The sequence below is a fragment of the Corvus kubaryi genome, unplaced genomic scaffold (assembly GCF_017639235.1).
Source record: "Corvus kubaryi isolate FWS band 111438036 unplaced genomic scaffold, C.kubaryi_AGA036_p1.0 37149, whole genome shotgun sequence".
In the NCBI taxonomy this organism is placed as follows: Eukaryota; Metazoa; Chordata; class Aves; order Passeriformes; family Corvidae; genus Corvus; species Corvus kubaryi.
The window spans coordinates 482,606-501,797 of NW_024581039.1; the positions used below are offsets into that span (position 1 = coordinate 482,606).

A 19,192-nucleotide genomic window follows, 5' to 3' on the forward strand; every position below is an offset into this window, starting at 1 on the left:
TTGAGGGGTCACTCATTCTGGTTGGGAAAGTCCAATTCAAGCTATAGCTCAGTGAGCATCTGCATCCTGTGCCTTTGTTGTGGAGAATGGATTACGCACTGTCTAGGGGGGGATCAGACTGGAGCAGGAGTTAGCGGTGTGATACTGTGAAACACAGCAGAGCAGGCTGGTGCCTTGGGTGGCTCTCTGGATTTTAGTGACAGAGAGGTTCTCGAAACACACATTGTTATAATGAGAAATTGGAAAAAGAAGGCAATGGAAAAAGTTCCTGTGGCTCATGAGATGCCTTTGCTGGAAGCAGGAAGCCCCAAAATGAGAATGCCTAAATATTAGGGCAGTGGAGGCTTGCAAGAGAAAATTCTTTTCACAGAACAAAAATACTAAATACTAATATTAATATACTAGCCTCCCCCCCTTTTCTTACAGATGTATATGTACAGTCAAGTGTTACATAAAGAGTGAGTTTTATAAGAGCCCTAGTTCTGGTAAGGGTGACCATATCGATGCAGAAGTAGATGAGGAAGTAATTCCACTTACAGAGCTGGCTGGGACTGAGGGGTTTCCAGTTCCACTGTAAGCTATAAACATATTTTGTTGGTTCAGCGTCTTTGGGTGTTTCTAACCTACCTGAACATTTTCTGTATCCATGAGTTGTGTTTTTCTTGAGCTAAACGCTGCAAGAAGAGATGTAGCAATAGGTATATTTTCTTCAGAGTAGTTATTGGAGTGACTGTATTGAAGCAGGGGTGGCAGGCACTTGGGTGGTACTTGGCAAGTACAGGTGCCAGTATTAAGGGGAAAATATGTTAATTCCCTAAAAACAGGGCATGCTACCAGGTTTTTGTAGTATTTGCTAGGAAGAAGATTAATAGTCAAAATTCTGTAATGAAAAATCTACTCACTGTTTTTACTTAAAACTGGAAGAACCACGGTCTCCTTGGTGCAGATGTGCTTTCTGTGTTGTTCCATAGCATCCAGCACAGCAGGATGTGTCCATTCTGTAGGGATCATGAAATGTCATCCTATCTTTGTAGTAGAAACAGAATTCTTATGATGTTATCATATAAAAGGTAAATTTTAATATTAAACTTAATGCTCTGCTATGAGAAATATGTAAACTTGGCTCTGCAGCAGCAGCATGCACTTCCTGGAATTCTGTGCATAGCATGGTTATAAATAGGCAGCAGGTTATTTGGGAATCACTGGGGCTGGTATCTGGTGTCGCAAACAGTATCTGGGAGAAACTGTGTTCCCTGGTAGACGGTTGGGTTTGGAAGAATGCAACTGCTTGATCTTGAAAATTCCTGTCTGAGTGAATCCCAAGTGTCCCTCAAGCACAGGGCCCGGGTCCCACAGCAAACACCCATCTGCCACTGGCGTCCTTTGGCCTCAGCTGCTGCCAACATTTCCATGCTTTGCCTGTTGTGAGTAACATTCGCTAGACCCAAATGCTGGAATTCACCCTGTTTAGGTGAGCTGCTCCCACAACAGGTAAGTGTAGGACTGTCAGTCCATGAAGGGCAGCTTGGATCTGTCCCCCTTCAACAGGAAACCACCTGGGGCTCCTCAGTGCTTTGGAAGGGTTCTGGGTTGGTTGGGGTGATTTCCCCCCAGGCAGAATTGTGTCAGCACCACCACACGTGCCTTGGGCTCAGGAGCCTGTTTGGAGTGTCACAGGAAATCCTGTGCTGAGATAAATGAATTAGAACAACAAGTCATGGGCAACAATAAGAGGGTAGAAACCAGTGATTCCTAAAATAATGGTACTCAACCATTGTGACTAGGTTGATGTTTATAATTTTTTGCTTTTCTGATGTAAGTTTACTTTCTGTATGACAGACCAGAGACGACTTCCTGGGCCAGGTGGATGTGCCACTCAGTCACCTCCCGGTAAGCACCAGATCTCTGAAAACCCCTGGGGCTATGTACAGTTGATTGCACACTCCACTTACATTCTCCTAAAGCAAGTGCTCCCAGCGGAGCTTAAAGGAAACTGTTACGGACAACCAAGCCTCACCTGCACAGGGACAGGGAGATGCATCAGCTGTGCATGGAAGGGATGCACTTTCTGTGCAAAAAAAGCTTTGGGATAGCAAATTTGCTTCAGCAAATGCATGGAGAACCAAAAGGCTGCCAGAACTATGTCATCTGTTCATTATTTTAGCTGAAATCGAATTCTTTGCCAGCAGTAAGAGTTCAATAGCAATCAATTGAAAGTAATTGACACAGGGTTTGAATCATTTTATTGTCTGTTGAGGTGTTTGGTTTGAGGGTGGTAATGTTTGTTTCTGTTTCTTAATTAATGGAGGAATTCAGCGTAAAGCTGGTTCTGTTACTCTGTAAAGTTCCAGTTGTCTGGTTTCCCCCCAGCAGCCAGGATTCTGCATGGACTGCAAAATTAGAGGCTAAATTGAGTGCAATTCCTATTTATAGATTTATAACTAGGAATCAACAAACGTGTACGTATATGCAGTGATTGCTTTAGCCTTGGTACAAACATTTCTGGTATTATATACTGTTTTGCATGACTAACATTGACTGAATGTAGTTAATATTTTTTAAATGTTGTGCACGTTAATCTTAACATCTGTGACCTTGCAGGGCTTTTTATGTGTGAACGGGTGAAGTTATTGCAGTGTTTACATCAAAATAAGGTGTCAGTTAAGCATAACTGGCTTTTTGTGTCTGGTTTTGACTTGTTGCTATTGATGTATGCTATTGTGGGAGGAAAATGGCTTTGTAATGACTTGCACAGTGACGCTTGTTTAGAAATATCTTTTATGGTTGATCTCCAGTCAGCACATGGTGTGTGGGGTTATAAACTTGTAACAGTGGAAAGCTACAAGGGAAGGATCACGAGCACCTTGTGGTTACAAATGCATTGTTCCCTTCTCATGGGAGCTTGTGTCATCCCAGCTGTGTTGTGCAGGATTGCTTGGTCTGTGCTTGTGTGGATATCTCCATTTGGTATCCTTATGCACAGACATGACCTAAATAGCCCTGATAATAAATAATAGGAACAGTGGAAAGAGTCATTTTCCCCTCAGATATTTTCCTTGCCGAAGCTGCTGTGTCTCGGAGCAGTCCTTTCTTCAGTAGCTGTGGTCTTGTGGGACCTCCCATGTGCTTCCCCACCTGCTCCTGCCCTGCTCCAGGGAGAGAGTTACCTGTTGGGAAGGTGTGTGTGCACACCGGCTCAGGGAAGCACGCTGTACATCTTCAGTCATCCTTCCAGGACCTTAATAGGAGCCATTGGGGTGTATTTATTAACAAATTCATAATCAGCTTTCTAATTCTGCTGATTTGTTTTGTCAAAGTCCTTTTTTTCCAATACCAGCTAATTACTATTGACAGAATTTGGGTAAAACATACAGCTCCTCACTGGGAGCACGTCCCTTCCAGCTGGGCACTAAACAGCAGTGCCGAATCATGCATGCCTTGGTGCTGGTGAGCTGGTTAAAATCTGCCATCTCTGAGCAAAATGGGCAGCGTGTCTCTCCCAGAGAAAGTGGACACTGGCAGGGGCAGAGTTCAGGCCGGGAAAGGAGAGGCTGTGTGGGATTTGGCTGCCACGTATAACATAGTTCATGCTTCCAGTTTAGAATAAAGTTCCCCAGACAATCAACAGAAGTGTGCATATGGATTCATCATCTTTTTCCCTTGGCATCTGAAATTCCTACTTCTGAAATTCCTGCAGCTGTGTGTTCACACATGTGAAGGATATGACTTACTTGGTAAGAAAGCTGAAATTCTCATGGAATAGAAAGTTTCCAAGGTTCCAGGCTTTAGGTAACTTAGGATTCAGTGGACATCAGAGATGTAATCTGTCAGCCTGATGTGTGAATGTTTTTTATGTGGCTGGACTTGTGGGGAAGCCCTTTAATTTGCCATTTTCTCCACTGCTTACAGACTGAAGACCCAACCATGGAGAGGCCATATACATTTAAGGATTTCCTCCTCAGACCAAGAAGGTGAGGGGAAGGACCTTTAAAACATTTGAGGACTTTCAAACATTTCTTACTTCATGATTTTTTGATTTGCAGTTATTTAAAAATGAGTTATTAAATGCAATGTACCTCCTTGTCTTGTAGCCACAAATCTCGCGTGAAGGGTTTTTTGAGACTGAAAATGGCGTATATGCCTAAAAATGGTGGCCAAGAGGAAGAAAACAGTGATCAGAGGGATGACTCTGAGGTAAGGCTGAGTCCTTAGGGAAGGATTCAAGAAAAATTGTAGAGTCAGCTGTATTTGAAGGATAAAGCCCTGAAAACAGAGTTAGCAGTTGGTTCTCTTTGGCACTGAGCCACCAGGAGAATACCCAGCCACCTTTGGGAATCCCTCTTTAATAGATTGCTGGGGATTTAGCTCTTTTCTCATTGCAATGAGGTGCACACTGTAACCACAGAGGTCTTTCTCCTTCATTCCTAAGCATGGCTGGGATGTGGTGGATTCCAGCGATGCCGCATCTCAACGTCAGGAGGAGTTGCCACCTCCTCCGCTGCCTCCTGGGTGGGAAGAGAAGGTGGACAACCTGGGGCGGACTTACTACGTGAATCACAACAACAGGACCACCCAGTGGCACCGACCCAGCCTCGTGTAAGCGGCCGTGGGCTGGGGGCTGTGTGGGATGGAGAACCAGGCTGGAGCTCGAGTTGGAAAGGAAACCGTGCTTTATGCCTGAAAGAGACTTCCTCGCCCCCAGCAAATCACAGACACACAGAGTACTCTGGGAAATTCCAGGAAGTCTGAGATGGGAGGGAAGGCAGTGCGTTAACAATGCACCTTAGAATATTAGGAGACAGATAAGGAATTTTTCAGTAAGTAATTTAACAGGAATAAATTACTTTGTTTATAGAGACTGTTGAAGAGGTAAGGAAAAAAGTCAATTCTATTAAGCTTTAATGAAGTTGAACAGATTAGCTTTGAGGAGATCCTGGTTATTATTCTGTGAATAGGCTTCATTCCCTGGATGTGCTATCAGAGAAGTCTGCAAGCTGTGGGAATATATTCTCCAGATTAGATTTAGAAAGCTGTGGCAAGCTTACATTTTACAGAGTGTGAATAACTGACAGTGTCAAGAGTTACACTAAAATCACGTATTTAACCCAGCACTGCCAAGGCCACCACTAAAGCATGTCCAAGGAAGTGCTGGATTCTCCAGCACTGGACCCGTTCAAGGTTGGGCTCCACAGAGTGCTGGGCCATCTTGTCTAGGCCATGGTTTCCCTGCCATGAGAGGTTGAACCAGATGATCCCTGAGGTCCTTCCCAACCTGGTGTTCTGTGACATTTGTGAAGTGCTTCCAGTTTTACTTTCTTTCAACTGAGGGATTAAACAATCTCCTAATTATGAAGCTGGATATATGCATGAATAATGATTTTTATAATCAAAAGCATTACCAAGGTTTTGAAGGCAATGGACAAAGTGGGGGCTTCGCTTAACTTGGGTTATTTTCTTGTTCTTTTCTCCTTCCCATGCTGTGTTCCCCCCTCTGCAGTGACGTGGGATCCGAGTCAGATAACAATATCAGACAGATAAACCAAGAGGCAGCTCACAGGCGGTTCCGCTCTCGGCGCCACATCAGTGAGGATTTGGAACCAGAGCCTGTGGAGAGCGGAGACATTCCTGAGGTATGCCCAAGCCTTGGGCCTAAGGAGCTGACTAAACTTCGAGCTGCCATGTTTCTCACACGTGAGCCAATTACTGTGCAACACAGAGAGTCGTGGTTTTACACAGCATTTGTGGAAATTACATTGGGAAAATGCCAGCAGCACAATGACAGCACAGCCAGAGCCACTCTGCCAAGGTCCCGTGCAGCTGCAGCTGCCTGGCGGCCCGTGGACAAGGCTGAGTCCTATGTAAATGCTGGGAGAAACATTTATCATTCCAAATTGCTTGTCATATGTACATTGATAGAAACACTTTCATATTCTGCTCTGAACAACAGTGTAGTAACTTACAAAAGAAGGGAAGTGGACTGGCTGTAACTGCCCTGTGCTTCAGTTTTCTGTAGTGCCTTGATTTAGGGGGAAGAGAAGCTGTTGTCTGTGTTGGGCACAGTGAGATGATCACACAGAAGGCAAAGGGAAAGAAGATTCGGTCTGTATAAAACCTGAACTTAGTTTCTTCTCTTTCATTAGCCTTGGGAAACCATTTCAGAGGAGGCAAGTGCCAGTGGGGATTCCTTAAGCTTGTCACTGCCACCTCCTCCAGCATCTCCAGTATCCCGGACCAGTCCTCAGGAGCTATCTGAGGAGCTGAGCAGAAGACTCCAGGTCACTCCTGATTCCAATGGGGAACAACTCAGCTCTTTGATTGTACGTAATGTGTAATCTGTAAACCTCTAGTGCAGAAATGTGCTCTTATTTGGCATAACCTGAATCACTTCATGCATGGGGAGCGATTGCTGGTCTCAGGAAAACCTGAGCATGCAGTTAAAATTCCCTTCCAAAAAATGCATCACAGTTTCACCATCGAGCAAACTGCCTCGGACAACAGAATTCCTCAGTTCAGATTTCAAGTGTTCCTCTGTGTGAGTTTCACTTCAGATTCTGCTACTCTTAGACCTTTAGTGAAACAAAATATATGAGAGTAGACCTAGGAATTTTCAAAGGAAAGGGAAAAACAGAAAAATGGTCTCTGCACTATCCATTAGTCAGAATGGGGATACCATAAAAAATCAGGATAATGTATGTACAAGTGGGGGAATGTTTTCTGTCTCTTTGATTACAAAAATAATTGTAAATATTAAACAGAACATCGTGCTCTGATTTATTTATTTTATATTCTTAGTATGATGCTATCAAGGTACCTCTGCAGTTCAAGAGATAAGAAATCATATTTACTCTTGTTCTCATCAAACAGAATCTCGATTAGGTGCATTTTTCCCAAAGAGCCAGTGCAGTTGGTCTCTGACTGATGGGAATGTCACCTAGAGGTTGGTCAGCAAGTGACAGCTCTGATGCTCTGCTGGATCTGCATGCAGAGGCACTTGGGCTTGTGTTGAGAACGGCAATTTTAGTAGCCCTCCACTGGTTTTACTGCAGCAGTCAGTGCTGTATTTTCCTGAACACTGCTCAGCCCTGGAGTGCCCAGCTGGACTGGCAGGGAGGAGCTACACTGTAGTGTCAATCAGACATGATGCATATCTGCTTTTTGAGGGAGGTGTTATTTCTAGTTCACAGTCATGAAGGATGTGTCTTGGGAAAAGACACAACTAATTCAGAAGTTAGAAGGCAAAGAGGAAAATCAAAACTGATTTTTTTTTTTTTTAAAATACCATGAATTTTTAAGTAAATGAATTTTTAAAAAAGACTTTGAGCTCTCATCCATAATATTTGGTTTTGGATTTATTTCTTAATGCCTTATTTTTTCAATAATTCATGAGTTTATTCATGTTGACATTTCTCCTTTAGAAAAATGAATGGGCCCCTTTTTTTGTAGTGTATAGGAAGCAGAAAAATGGGATATACCACTCTGTGGTAAAGCAGAAGTAGATAATTGTTTACAGGAGATTTGCTACAAAGAGGTTAGTACCTGTAGTTACTGAATTTTCTGAATAACCATCATGTTTTCATGTTTTAAGACACCCTAACTTGGATACATCTTTTTTTTTTTTTTTTTTTTTTTTTTGCAGCAAAGAGACCCTTCTTCACGACTGAGGTCCTGCAGTGTAACAGACACCGTCGTTGAACAGTCCCAGTTATCCCTGGTAAGCCAGAGGTCCCTTCTATTTCTTCCTTTTTGGGTGGACATTCTCTGATTCTGAATAACACCTTGCCTTGGGTCAGCTCTAGTCAGACACAGATCAGTGACCAGGGTGGGCATCTGATTGTCCCAAACAGCAATGGAGACCAAATTCATGTGAGCTAAAAAAGGAGGACATTCCTGAGAGAAGTAAACATTTGGAGACTGAGCAAGTCCCACTCTCCTCAGTTGTTGAACATGGAAATTTAGGTTACTGCACTCCTATGTGCAGTCAGTGGAGAGAGAAACTCCTCCAAGGGGTGTTCCCAGCTGGGGGAGGAGAGGGCAAGAGAACCAGCTCTACCTGGAACTGGAGCAGCCGCAGGACTCTCACAGCAGGTGTATTCCTGTGACCCATGAGTTGATTTTACTTGCAATATATAAATCTGTCTAAAATCCCAAAGGATTGGTGTTTTGCCTGGTTGTAGTCAAAATGAGGCTTTTGGTGAGAGTCTGGTATGACATACCTGGGTAGAATTGCAGTCCTTTAATCTGAGGGTCTTAGGGAAGCAACTTCTGCAGGTTTATTTAAGGAGATTGTTCAAACAGGAGAAAATACAAAGATGTTTTGTCAGCAAAGCTCTTCTCTCCCTTCAGAACCATGCACACCTCTGCTCCAGCTGACAGAAAGTGGTGCCTGTCCTACAGCCCACATGCAAGAGTTGCAGAGGTGGCAGGTTTGTTCTCTCTGCCACCTCTCAGCAGTAGGTACAGAGACCACTTAAAATAGGAGCGTGCAAGGTGTGCTTTTGAGTAAAACTAGTCAGATTGCAAAAGAATATTTTAAAAAATTATATTTTTCTTCATCAAGAGTTTTGTCTTCATTTTTTTTATTATGAATGTGTCCCATGTGAATCTGCAAATAGAAAACCTGTGCATACCAAGAAGTTTGTTACTGAAGCTGCTTGTCTGTGCATTGCTTGTTCTCTCTGCTGCTGCTCTTGGGCAAACACTTCCAGAAACCATGGAGGTTTTCTCTTGGCTGGATTTTTCCTGTGCTGTAGCAGTTATTTAGTGTAGCTGAAGCATGTCCCTGGCTCTGGGGGTGAGCAGTGGGATGGGTCCCAGTGCAGTCGTGCCTCAGCTATTGCTCTCTGTGCCTGACTGTAGGGGGAACAAGGGCTGCTGTGCTGCTTTATTGCTGTGTTTAGTTAGCACTGCTGGAGCCGGGGGCTGTACATGGGCTGGCAGGTGGGGCTGGGGAGAGGCCTTTCTCCTGCTTCTTGAGGGACACTCATTTCCTGAGCACATGTTCAAATAAGTAGCACTGAGAGCATTGCTCTAAAACATCATCTTACCTGATCTTAACCACATTTCATCCTTCCTGAGCTAATGATCATTTCTCTTCTGGCAGCTAAGTACATGTTCTTCCTTAATCCAGTGCTCCTCTGGGATTCTGGCTTGGTTACTAGTGATTGATGACTTTCAGATTTGCTATTATCCATCTAACTGCTCTCTCAGTAAATATGTCTGATGCCTTGCTCCTAAAGATGTGACAGTAACTTGTGACCTTCTTCAGTAAATATGTGTAACATTAATTATCATTTAACAGCAGAGTGGTCCCTCTAGGAGAGCTCGTTCTTCAACTGTCACAGGTGGAGAGGAGCCAACGGTAATAAAACCCTTTATCAAGCACTATCTCTAAACAAAATGGGGGGACATTTAGGTCTTGTACAATGAGGAAGTTTTGGGGTTTTTTTTTTTTCCACAAAGCAAGCATTCATGTATTGAATGAAATACAGCCATTGAATGTTACTTTTTTTTGTCCCAAATTTTCTCAAAATTTCTCAAAACACTGCTTGCACTCAAATACTGGCATGGTTTAGGGACATGGATGCAACATTGAGTTATGACGAAGCTGTGCACTAAGGAGATGCTATGGGCTCCTGGAAAATGAAAGCTACAACAGCTAATTCTTTAAAAAGGAATACTGGAAGCAGCAGGGATTAGAGACATCAAATCATTGTACGTGTAGCTGTGTTTGCATCTTGCATCTGTCTTTCCTTCCTCTCCATTAGACTAATTAATTTTAATTCTTAAAGTTGGTCTTAATTTGAGAGCCGTGGGGGTACAGTGATATACCACAGAGCTCTTAATGGTCTTACTGAATGCCAGTTTCATTTTCCAGCAGTTCCTCAGCAGTCCAAGACTGTAGTTTGATCATACAATAAAATTCTTGACTTGCTTTGCTGAAAGTGTAATACAAGGAAAGGGGGTTTAATCTATATTGAACTTTGTCCAAAAAATCCCATTCTTTAACCTAATTAACTGTCAGTCTGAAGTGAGTTATTTCATGGAAGTCATTTACAGTAACCTATCATAAAGGGCTTTTATTAATTTATGCCCTCCTAGAGAATTTGTTTCAGAGAAAGAAATTTAATTTATACTTGGTAGGTTTGCTGTTTACATCTGGGAAATAAATAAATCTTACTTTGGGTGTTGATGCATTGTTCTGTAATACTGTCTATATTCACTGGGTTTTTTTAGTTTTAGAACCAGAGGAGCACACTTGCAAATAGCAAAGTCTAAATAAAATACCTGACTCATTAGTGGTTAGTTAATTGTGCTAGATGAACCTGCAGTGCAGTGGTACTCTCTTGGCAGAGCATCTTGTCTTGGTTAGACTTTTTAGAGCAAAATATTAATATTTTCCTGCAAAAAGCTGAGTTCAAATATCAGTGACTCATCATTAGTGCAGCTGTACCAAGATGTTTTACCTCACCATGCTGCAGTCACTAATCCCCCCCTTGTCTTTGTTCAGCATTTACACCCAGATCCCAGATCTGCGGAGGAATTGGGACTTACACAGGATTCATGGTCTAAATCCTTTGTCTTCAAAGGTTCCATTCTCTTGGGTCTTTGGGTGCCTGAGGCTTGCAGACGAACAACCTGTCAGCAGTAAAAGTCTCTGGTCACCTTGGTTTTGCTTTCAGAATCCCTACAGACCCCCCTCCTTGGAATGGGACCCACAGGCTCAGGCCCAGAAGCAGTATCCTTCTCCCAGTATCTGAGTTGTAACTGAGACACTGTGGAGTGATTGCAGCCCTTACTGTGGCCTTCCTGACCCCTGACTGATGGATTGGCAACTGCTGGCACAGCCTGGGCAAGGTGCTCTTCTCATTGCCTGCCAGCTCTGTGAAAACCATAGGGAAAATAGCCCTTGGCTTTTCAGGAGAGAAAGAAATGAGTCTGATAGTCTGTACTTGGATTCTTCATCTGTTTCCCTCTGTTTTCTGTTCCCTGCTGGAGTATGTCAGTTTTCTGACCCATCCAGTATCTTTTCTCCTTTCCTTTCTTGATTATCCCTGCAGTTCTCCAGTTCTTTGTGTCAACTGTGCTCTGCTCTTAACCAGCACCTGCACTGCCTTCGGCAGGAGCTTTGGGAAAGGTTTCACGGAGATGAAGCAAGAACAAGAATTAAGTTCATTATCTTGCTGGAGCAAGGAATATAGAGGATAGGAAGAGAGTGTTCTGGATTTCAGTGGGAGCCTTCAGAGGCCTTTACTGTTTCATGGCAAAACCCCAGAGCTTGTAGTGCATCAGCCTCTGAATTATGCAGGTCCTTCGTCCCACTCGGTTCCAGTTCCTGGCTTGTGTGTATGAACTTGTGCTTGGGTATTTTGCGGACAGGAAGGGCGCAAAAGAACATCAGCCACACACAGAAACGTAGTTCCTGTGGGCAATAGGACGTGACTCCTCTGCTACCTGTATGCTTCTCTTAGAACAGGGTCTGACTTGTGGAGCTTTTAGTAGAAGTTCTTGTCATGCTGAAGTCAAGGCTCTAGTTTGGGGTTATCTCGTGTCGTCGGGACATGGAGCCCTGAGTGCAGCATTTGTGACAGAGCAAAATGATTAAAATTAACTTTCTAAACCCACAGTGGTTTCTGGCAACTGATTCAAGACACCCTTGGGTAAAGAAGAAAACAGGACTTGGGAGATCTGAACTGCATGGTTATTTAACTCTTACTTATCCATTCTGATGAAGGGAACAAACCCCAGCTTTTCAAGGAAAACTCATTAAAACATAGACTTCCTTTTTATCATTATGTGTAACGAAATAGAATGTTTGAGGGCATATAAGCTTGTTTGCTGGATCTGTGTTAAACTGACCCAAAAGATTTCTTGGGAGAAAAAAGTTATTTGATTCAAAGGCACATGACAAAGAGCTTGAATTAAATTAAATCAGAAACTGGATTTTTCCGTATGGTTTTTGTGATTAAGAAGGGTGTAAGTTAACAAGTTGCTTTTTTTTACAAACAACAGTTTGAAATGTTTTTTAGCTATTACAAAATAAGAATTCAGTGATTTCTTGCCTGAGCAGCCTTCTGTGGCCTACGTGCACACCACGCCTGGCTTACCTTCGGGCTGGGAGGAGCGCAAGGACGCCAAGGGTCGGACCTACTACGTCAACCACAACAACCGGACCACAACGTGGACACGGCCCATCATGCAGGTACCCTGCTGCATCCAGGGAGCGAACACTTAGCTTGGCTGAGGGTCATTTCAGTTGAAGCAGCTTCCAGAAATCTGAAATTTAAAGGAAAAATCCTAAGCAATACAGATGAATCATAAAAAGCTGCAACAATTTGGGATAGTTTTGGTTACTTATTTTAACTGTCAAGGCACAGGTTAAGCTGATTGCTGCAAGGGAAGGAATTTCCAGAGGTTCAGAAGAACTCTTAAAAGGAGGCAAATGTGTTCTTAGGGTTGAATTTGAAAGTTGGCTCAAGTCATTAATAGAACCATATGTTCTTGGTCCTTCCAATGGAATTACATTAATTACTTGGCCTTTAGGGAAATAAGTTTAAGAAGAATAGTAGTGATGATAACAATGACATCAGTTTTAACATGTCCTACGTGTGGGCGGTGTTTGTGACCTGGCTTTGCTCTGGCGCAGCTCGCCGAGGACGGGATGGTGGGGCCGGGCGCGACCAGCAGCAACCACCTGAGCGAGCCGCAGATCCGGCGGCCCCGCAGCCTCAGCTCCCCCACTGTCACCCTGTCAGCACCGCTCGAGGTGAGCCCCTCCCGACTGTTCCCGACAGCCTCTCCTCAATCCTTGTCCTTCAAATGGGGGCTGCATTTCGTTTAAGTCTCTCTCAAAGTAATTCCAAGTGCTGCGGACTGATGTTCACTGTGACATGGCTACAGAATAGCTGAAGTGGCTCCTTACATAATCAAAGCCTCTGTGTGTTTGACTTCTGACAGTGTGATTCAAACTCTTGCTTCAGCTACTCCTGGCTGTGCTGAAGAGAGCCAATTCTTCAGATTTCCTCTTTACACCTAAGAGTTTGAAGAGCTGTGGCTCACACAGCCTTGCACTTAAAGGCTTTCTTGTAAATGAGATACATTGCCCCTGAAGCACAAAACACTGCTTTTGTCTTTTCCTTATAAAATGAAATATGGACACATCCAGGGCAGGTGCAGGGGAAGGTACAATCAGGTGTAAATATTGGGGACACTGTCATTGCAGAGGAAGGCACAGAACACCTTGTCCTTCACAGCAAAAGACTGGGTGTGGTAGAAGGCACAGATAGAGCTAATTAAGTTCTAGTAAATCAGTCCCAGCACTTAATTCTAGTATTAATTACATCTGGAATGAAAAGCTATTTGCTGTGAAGCTGAGTTGGATTGGTTTTGCAGGCCCAAGTGCCATGTGAGCAATGGTGCTGTTTCCTGCTCCGCAGGGCATGAAGGACTCTCCGGTGCGCAGGGCGGTGAAGGACACCCTCTCCAACCCTCAGTCCCCACAGCCGTCCCCCTACAACTCCCCCAAGCCCCAGCACAAGGGGGCCCAGAGCTTCCTGCCCCCGGGCTGGGAGATGCGCATCGCCCCGAACGGCCGCCCCTTCTTCATCGACCACAACACCAAGACCACCACCTGGGTAAGGGCACTCTAGCCAAGGCACTGGGGGCCATGGTCCCATCTCTGTCTTCCTGCCTGCATGCCCCCATTTTGGCGTGGCACTTTGTGTTCTTAAGAGCCAAAAATGTGCATGTGGTTCTAAAAGCCCTTGTGGAGTGCAGGCATCCTAAGAACACGGCTGTGGTTTTTGAAGAATATCCCTGGACATAGCACACTTAGTGGAGTCAGGTCTTACATCACCCTAACTCACTCAGCACTGGAAAATTCACTGCCCTGTAGGAATCCTAATAAGGCATGTTTTGTTTTATTTTCTGAAAATAAAAGAGTAACTGTAACATAGGAAGATTTCCAGATAAGTCTGTGCTTGACTTAGTTTGTAGATCTACCTTGATCTGTTGGATTTACAGTTGCATACCTGTGTTCCAGGAGGATCCACGGCTGAAGTTTCCAGTGCATTTGAGATCCAAAGCATCACTGAACCCCAATGACTTGGGCCCTCTTCCTGTAAGTGATGCTGTGCCTGTGTTCTAACCTACACTTGCTGTCGCAGGGCTCTGCTCTGTTCCTGGGCACAGGCTGCTGCAGCCCTTCTCCAGAGGCTCTGGAGCCCTGCTCTGAGCTGGGGCTTGCTCGGGCTCTAACTCATGGCCTTTGTCTGTGCTAATGAAGTGTTGAGCTTTGCACACACTTACCTGGGCTGTGTCTCTGACTGTGCTTTTAAATAATCATTTACTGCTTAAGAAAAGCAGAGCAGATTGTGGCAAGCAAGCTCTTATCAGTACACCAGCATAATTTAGCATTTAGAAATCTGAATAAATTTTGATTTTTTCAATGAAACCTCCATGTTTTGCAGAGCAAATAATCAATTTCGTGTCAGAAGTTTTTGTCATACTTGTAACCAAAGAATAATGGGGATTTACAGACATGTCAAATGTAGAACTTTGCTTTGTTTTTAAAATACTCCCAGACCTTAAAGGCAGAAAGTAATGTGTGAAAGCTGACACATTCCTGGTCACAGCAGCAGGAATGCTCTTTTGCTTTAGGAAGCAGCTGTGCTTTTGCAGTTGTCCAGGTACGTGGGGCCTGTGTTAACCTTGGAGGCACTGAATTTGTTCTTTTAACTGCGAGGGGTGAGACATGCAGTGAAACCAGGGTAGCCTGACTTGTCACTGGCAACAGGTCATTAGTAACAGATTTCACCTCAGTTAAAGCCCCTGGTTTGGAGTGAGGTTGGGCTGACCACAGAATTTAACACAAGTTTCTCCAACAAGATTAAAGTGAAATGATTTCTGCTCTGTATCTTCTGGCAGCCTAGGCTGGCCAGCATTGCCTGTCCCTACAGCCTGCCGTCCTCTCTCCTTTCTGCACTGCAGGCGCTTGGGACATGAGAAAAAGGAACGGATGAGAAAGGAAGCACTGAGGACTAGGTTAGAACATTCTTGTCCCACTGTACAGGGAGCCTGGGTTACACATTTACAGTAAATAACCCACATAGCTTTCAGAAGTAGGAGCAGAAACTTTAAAACTAAGCCATGATGGACCATCTGTTCTCTGTGATTATTTGCTCACAGCAGGAAATGGGTGGGAATCCTGAGGGAAGAGATTTCCACTTCCAAGCTTTAAAAATACTCCTTGCACGGGATGCAGTCACCTATATAAGATCTAGGTCTGAGTCTGCCTGGATTTCTGACCTTCCCATTATGCATCTGGTCGCTTGGGGTTTCCTACCTCGTAAGCATTTTTGAGACAAGTCCAGTAGGTGTGGGCAATGCACTGCTTCAGGCCGTGTGAGACTGGTACTATTTCACTTACTCTCTCTTTTGTTTGTTTTTATTTCCCATTTCCAGCCTGGCTGGGAGGAAAGAATACATCTGGATGGAAGAACGTTTTATATAGACCATAGTAAGTAAGCACTCAGGTACTAGAGCAAATAGACAAAGGGAGGTACTAAGTATTGAAGTGAAAGCTTTGTGATTTTACTCTTCATTTAGGAAGCCAGGTGTTGATATGTGGAGACATTGATACCAGAGACTTAGTGCCCTCCTACGGTACTGTACATTCACTGGAAGCTTGCTTTAATTGGCTCATCAAGCTTTGTCCCTCTCTGACTTGTGAAGCATTAACATTTCCTCTCTGTGGTTTCTTTTGTTCTTGTTGATATTTTGGATTTGTTGTTGTTGTTGTTGATGATCCCATGGCTTACTTGCACTTAATAAATTAAAATATACACTAGGAATAGAAAATAAGATGAGAAAAGATCGTGTAGCCACAGCTCCACATATAGGCAGTGGAGCAGTTAGCACTGAGAAGTACTCTCCTTTGCTTTCAGGTCTGTGGCAGTGCTGATTCTGATCTTATTTCCTATTTAGAGCATGTGAAACTGCACCAGCCCGTTAATATTCTCCAGTTCTGTTAGTGGAGTTCTAGTGTAAGTGATGTTTCATTGTAGATTTGTCTTCCTAGAGCATCTCAGAACTGCTGTGTGAGTTTTGTTGGTGTTTGGAAACAAAGCAGCCCACAAAGGCTGGGCTGAGTCTTCTTACTTTTTTTTGGTTGTTCTTTTTTTCAAGATTTTAAGACTTATAATGAGACATTTCTTCACAGCCATAGCTAACTCTCATAACCGTCAGAGGAGGGTGCCTCATAACCGCACAGAGTTTAGGTTTTAACTTACCCATGTTTGACAGAATTAGGTTTGTCCCTCAGTATCACTGGCTCCCGTGCTTGTCCTCAGAGGTGACAGTATTAAGTCATTATTAAAAGACTGCCTCTAAAGTAATTCCAGTTTTAAAATGGTATAAATACTTTTAACTAAACATTAGAAATAATACTCAGCTAGCACCCAATGAACCTCTTCCAAACTTCACTACAGAGTTACTATCCTTTATCCCTTCTGTAATTGTTTTTCCCAACAGAGATCTGGAAATGTAACTATGGTCAATGATTCTAAACTGCTGCCACTAAGGAGTCACAGGATAAAACTGTCCCATTTAAAACAACTGTGTAACTGCTGAGCCTCCCAACCTCTCTTAAAAAGCTTTAATTTTTCAGTCTCCTAAAGCTATTTGAGCATGTGTTAGTCCCTAAAATGGAATGTTAAAGTCATACATTAATTAGAATTCCTCAAAGAATTTGTAACTGTAAGGAAGCAAAATTTATTTGCATCTGAATTTTCCCTCTAGTCTTTTGATCTGAGTGGATTTAGCTTCTTATATAGCAGTTTTCACAAAAGTTTGGGGAAGCTTTTGGTAATGCTGCCTGTTTCCAGCAAATGTCCCTTTGGTCCCAGCCTGGTGCCCGAGCACTGCTGTGGTGGGTGGGTGGGCTGGGGGGCCTGGAGAGCAGGGGGCTCCTGACCAGTGCCACTGCCAGGACACAAAACCAGCAGGACAAGTCTGACAGAGTCAGCTGCTGGTCATGTCCTGCTTCCCTGCTACGTTTTGTAACTCTGCTGCATAATTCTCCAACGCTGTTTGTCCTGTTTTTGAAATGTTTTTCTCATCCTTGGGAGAGACTGCAAGAGTCTCCTGCAGCCAGCACAGCCCCTCTGCTGTTACACAGGCACCAGAAACACTGAGTACTGGTGCAGCACACAGGGATTATTGGTACTAGAGGCTGTGTGTGACAGTGAACCCCTTTCCCTGGCTCTCTGGGCCCTCAGCTGCCCCAGTCACCTTACCTTCCATGGAGACACTGGTGTTCCCTGTTCCCTGCAGCACGCACACACTGCTGCCATCCCTGGGAGCCTCCCAGACACGTACTATCTACCTGTTGGAAGGGATCAGGAGGGAAAACAACCATTCTGCAACCATTCCCTGAACAGTTACCAGTGATTCATGGACAAGGATACACTTGGGTGTACAATGGGTTCCCCTCAAAGTCTGTCCACATCCACCAGTACATGGTGATACTCACAATATGCATCAGTGATTTACACAAGGAATTCAGGGGACCCACTCCTTAGTTCAGCAGGAAGCAGCAGGGCAGGAGAGGGGAGGGGCTCATTGGAATGGGATGGGAAGTCAGAGTGAGTCTAACAAATGGCCACTGCAGTGTGCAGGAAGAGGCTGCAGGAAGACGAGAATTGCAAAGTGTTTCTCAGAATGGGAATAATTAGTGGAATTTTGGTTGAAAGGGGCATGAAAAACACCATCACCTGGTCATGAGTTATCTCACCCTGTCATGTATTGACAGGAGTGCCTAAGTCCAACCTGGAGTAACCCTCCTGATGCCATCAGCACTGGGAATGTCTGGCTGTGAGAGTTCTATATCTGGCAGGGGGTCCCAAACTTCAGGGAAATAGTGGGCCCCTTGGAAAGGAAGGGAAAAGAGGAAATCATCAAAGGCCTGAGAGCCTGATTTATGACAGAGAATTGTGTTAATGGGAAGACTCAAATTTTTGAAATTTTTGAAAATGTAGAGACTTTGGAAAATGTTCTGCAGAAGGATTGAGTTTGTTATCCATGTCCACTTGGGATAAGACAGAGAATCCTGAGCTACCGTTCCAGGTGGAGTGGTTCATGCCAGACCCTTGTAGCCCTGGAGGACCATTTTTCATATGAAGTCCCTGTAAGATTCTGAAAATAAAGACTGAGATTCGTTGGTGGCATTGCACACTCTGAAGTACAGAGAGCAAAGAGCTGACACACTGTCAGTCATTTCCAGTTGACCTCCAATTTCACAGAAAACTGGCACTGTGATGTGTGGCTGTTGGTGTCAAAAAGGTGAACAGAGAACTTTGTAGAAGGGAATTCCAGTGAAGGGGTTGAAGATGGAAAGGGCTGGGCTGGGTGTCCTGCCTTGACGGCAGCTCTGCTCTGTGCATCTCTGGGGTCTCTGGAGCTCAGGCTGGCAGCCCTCCAGCATTCCCATAAGTGATAAATAGCCTTAATGTGTGGAGATAAATAAAATAGTATTTTACTATTAAATTAACTAATAGATCAAATGTCTTGAAATGTGCTTGCAATCCTTTAGAATTTTCTCCAGTTAACATTTGCTGAATGACCCTTTTCAGATCCCAGTCTCTCTTAAACTAGGTTGGGATGCTCAAAACTTACAGGGCTTTTCCGGTTCTAGAAACATGGAAAATGCAATCTTGACTCCTGATACCCAGTTCCTCACCCAGAACAGTAAACAAACAGAGAGAGGGCAGGCCATGGCACCTTGCCATTGCAGGTGGCACTTGGGATGGGGTTTGGAGCATTGTCTTATTGTTGCAACACCATTGTTTTGTTGTGATTCCGTCGTGTTCAGAATCTTGGGAGGAGCAGCTGTCTGGAGGCAGGGAAGGGGAGTCCCACCATGGTCCTGTAGAACCTTTCCTGTCATCCTCCTGGTGCTCTTCAAAGCTGTAGATGGAAAGAACTGGGCTGTGTTGCGCCACTGCCAGCATCTCCATTGGTCATAACTGGGTGATCTCTTGCGCTAAAACAGGACAGTTCTGCCTCCCTTTACCTTCTCATTAAATCGGAGTATAGGAAAAATGTTATTCCCTCCAAATTTAAAAGTATGATACTTTAGCTGTCTGTGCAAAATTTCCAAACAGTAACTTACAGTGTCATTGCCAAAGTTTTGGGTTCC

General features: G+C 44.0%; 1 protein-coding gene across 9 annotated transcripts in view; it reads left to right on the forward strand.

Moving 5' to 3' along the window:
• The window catches only part of NEDD4L (NEDD4 like E3 ubiquitin protein ligase), a 103,805-nt gene that overhangs the window by 75,634 nt on the left and 8,979 nt on the right, over positions 1 to 19,192 (forward strand). For 3 of the 9 annotated variants that reach the window (XM_042021525.1, XM_042021524.1, XM_042021519.1), the window contains 14 exons: positions 1,840 to 1,890; positions 3,910 to 3,971; positions 4,092 to 4,194; positions 4,430 to 4,596; positions 5,498 to 5,630; positions 6,141 to 6,317; positions 7,637 to 7,711; positions 9,299 to 9,358; positions 12,068 to 12,199; positions 12,644 to 12,763; positions 13,434 to 13,631; positions 14,039 to 14,116; positions 15,460 to 15,514; positions 15,604 to 15,660. In XM_042021525.1, the coding sequence (XP_041877459.1) occupies positions 1,840 to 1,890; positions 3,910 to 3,971; positions 4,092 to 4,194; positions 4,430 to 4,596; positions 5,498 to 5,630; positions 6,141 to 6,317; positions 7,637 to 7,711; positions 9,299 to 9,358; positions 12,068 to 12,199; positions 12,644 to 12,763; positions 13,434 to 13,631; positions 14,039 to 14,116; positions 15,460 to 15,514; positions 15,604 to 15,660 (1,468 nt within the window). The remainder of the gene's footprint in view (positions 1 to 1,839; positions 1,891 to 3,909; positions 3,972 to 4,091; positions 4,195 to 4,429; positions 4,597 to 5,497; positions 5,631 to 6,140; positions 6,318 to 7,636; positions 7,712 to 9,298; positions 9,359 to 12,067; positions 12,200 to 12,643; positions 12,764 to 13,433; positions 13,632 to 14,038; positions 14,117 to 15,459; positions 15,515 to 15,603; positions 15,661 to 19,192) is intronic. The other 6 variants (XM_042021527.1, XM_042021521.1, XM_042021528.1 and 3 more) reach the window with 4 other exon arrangements.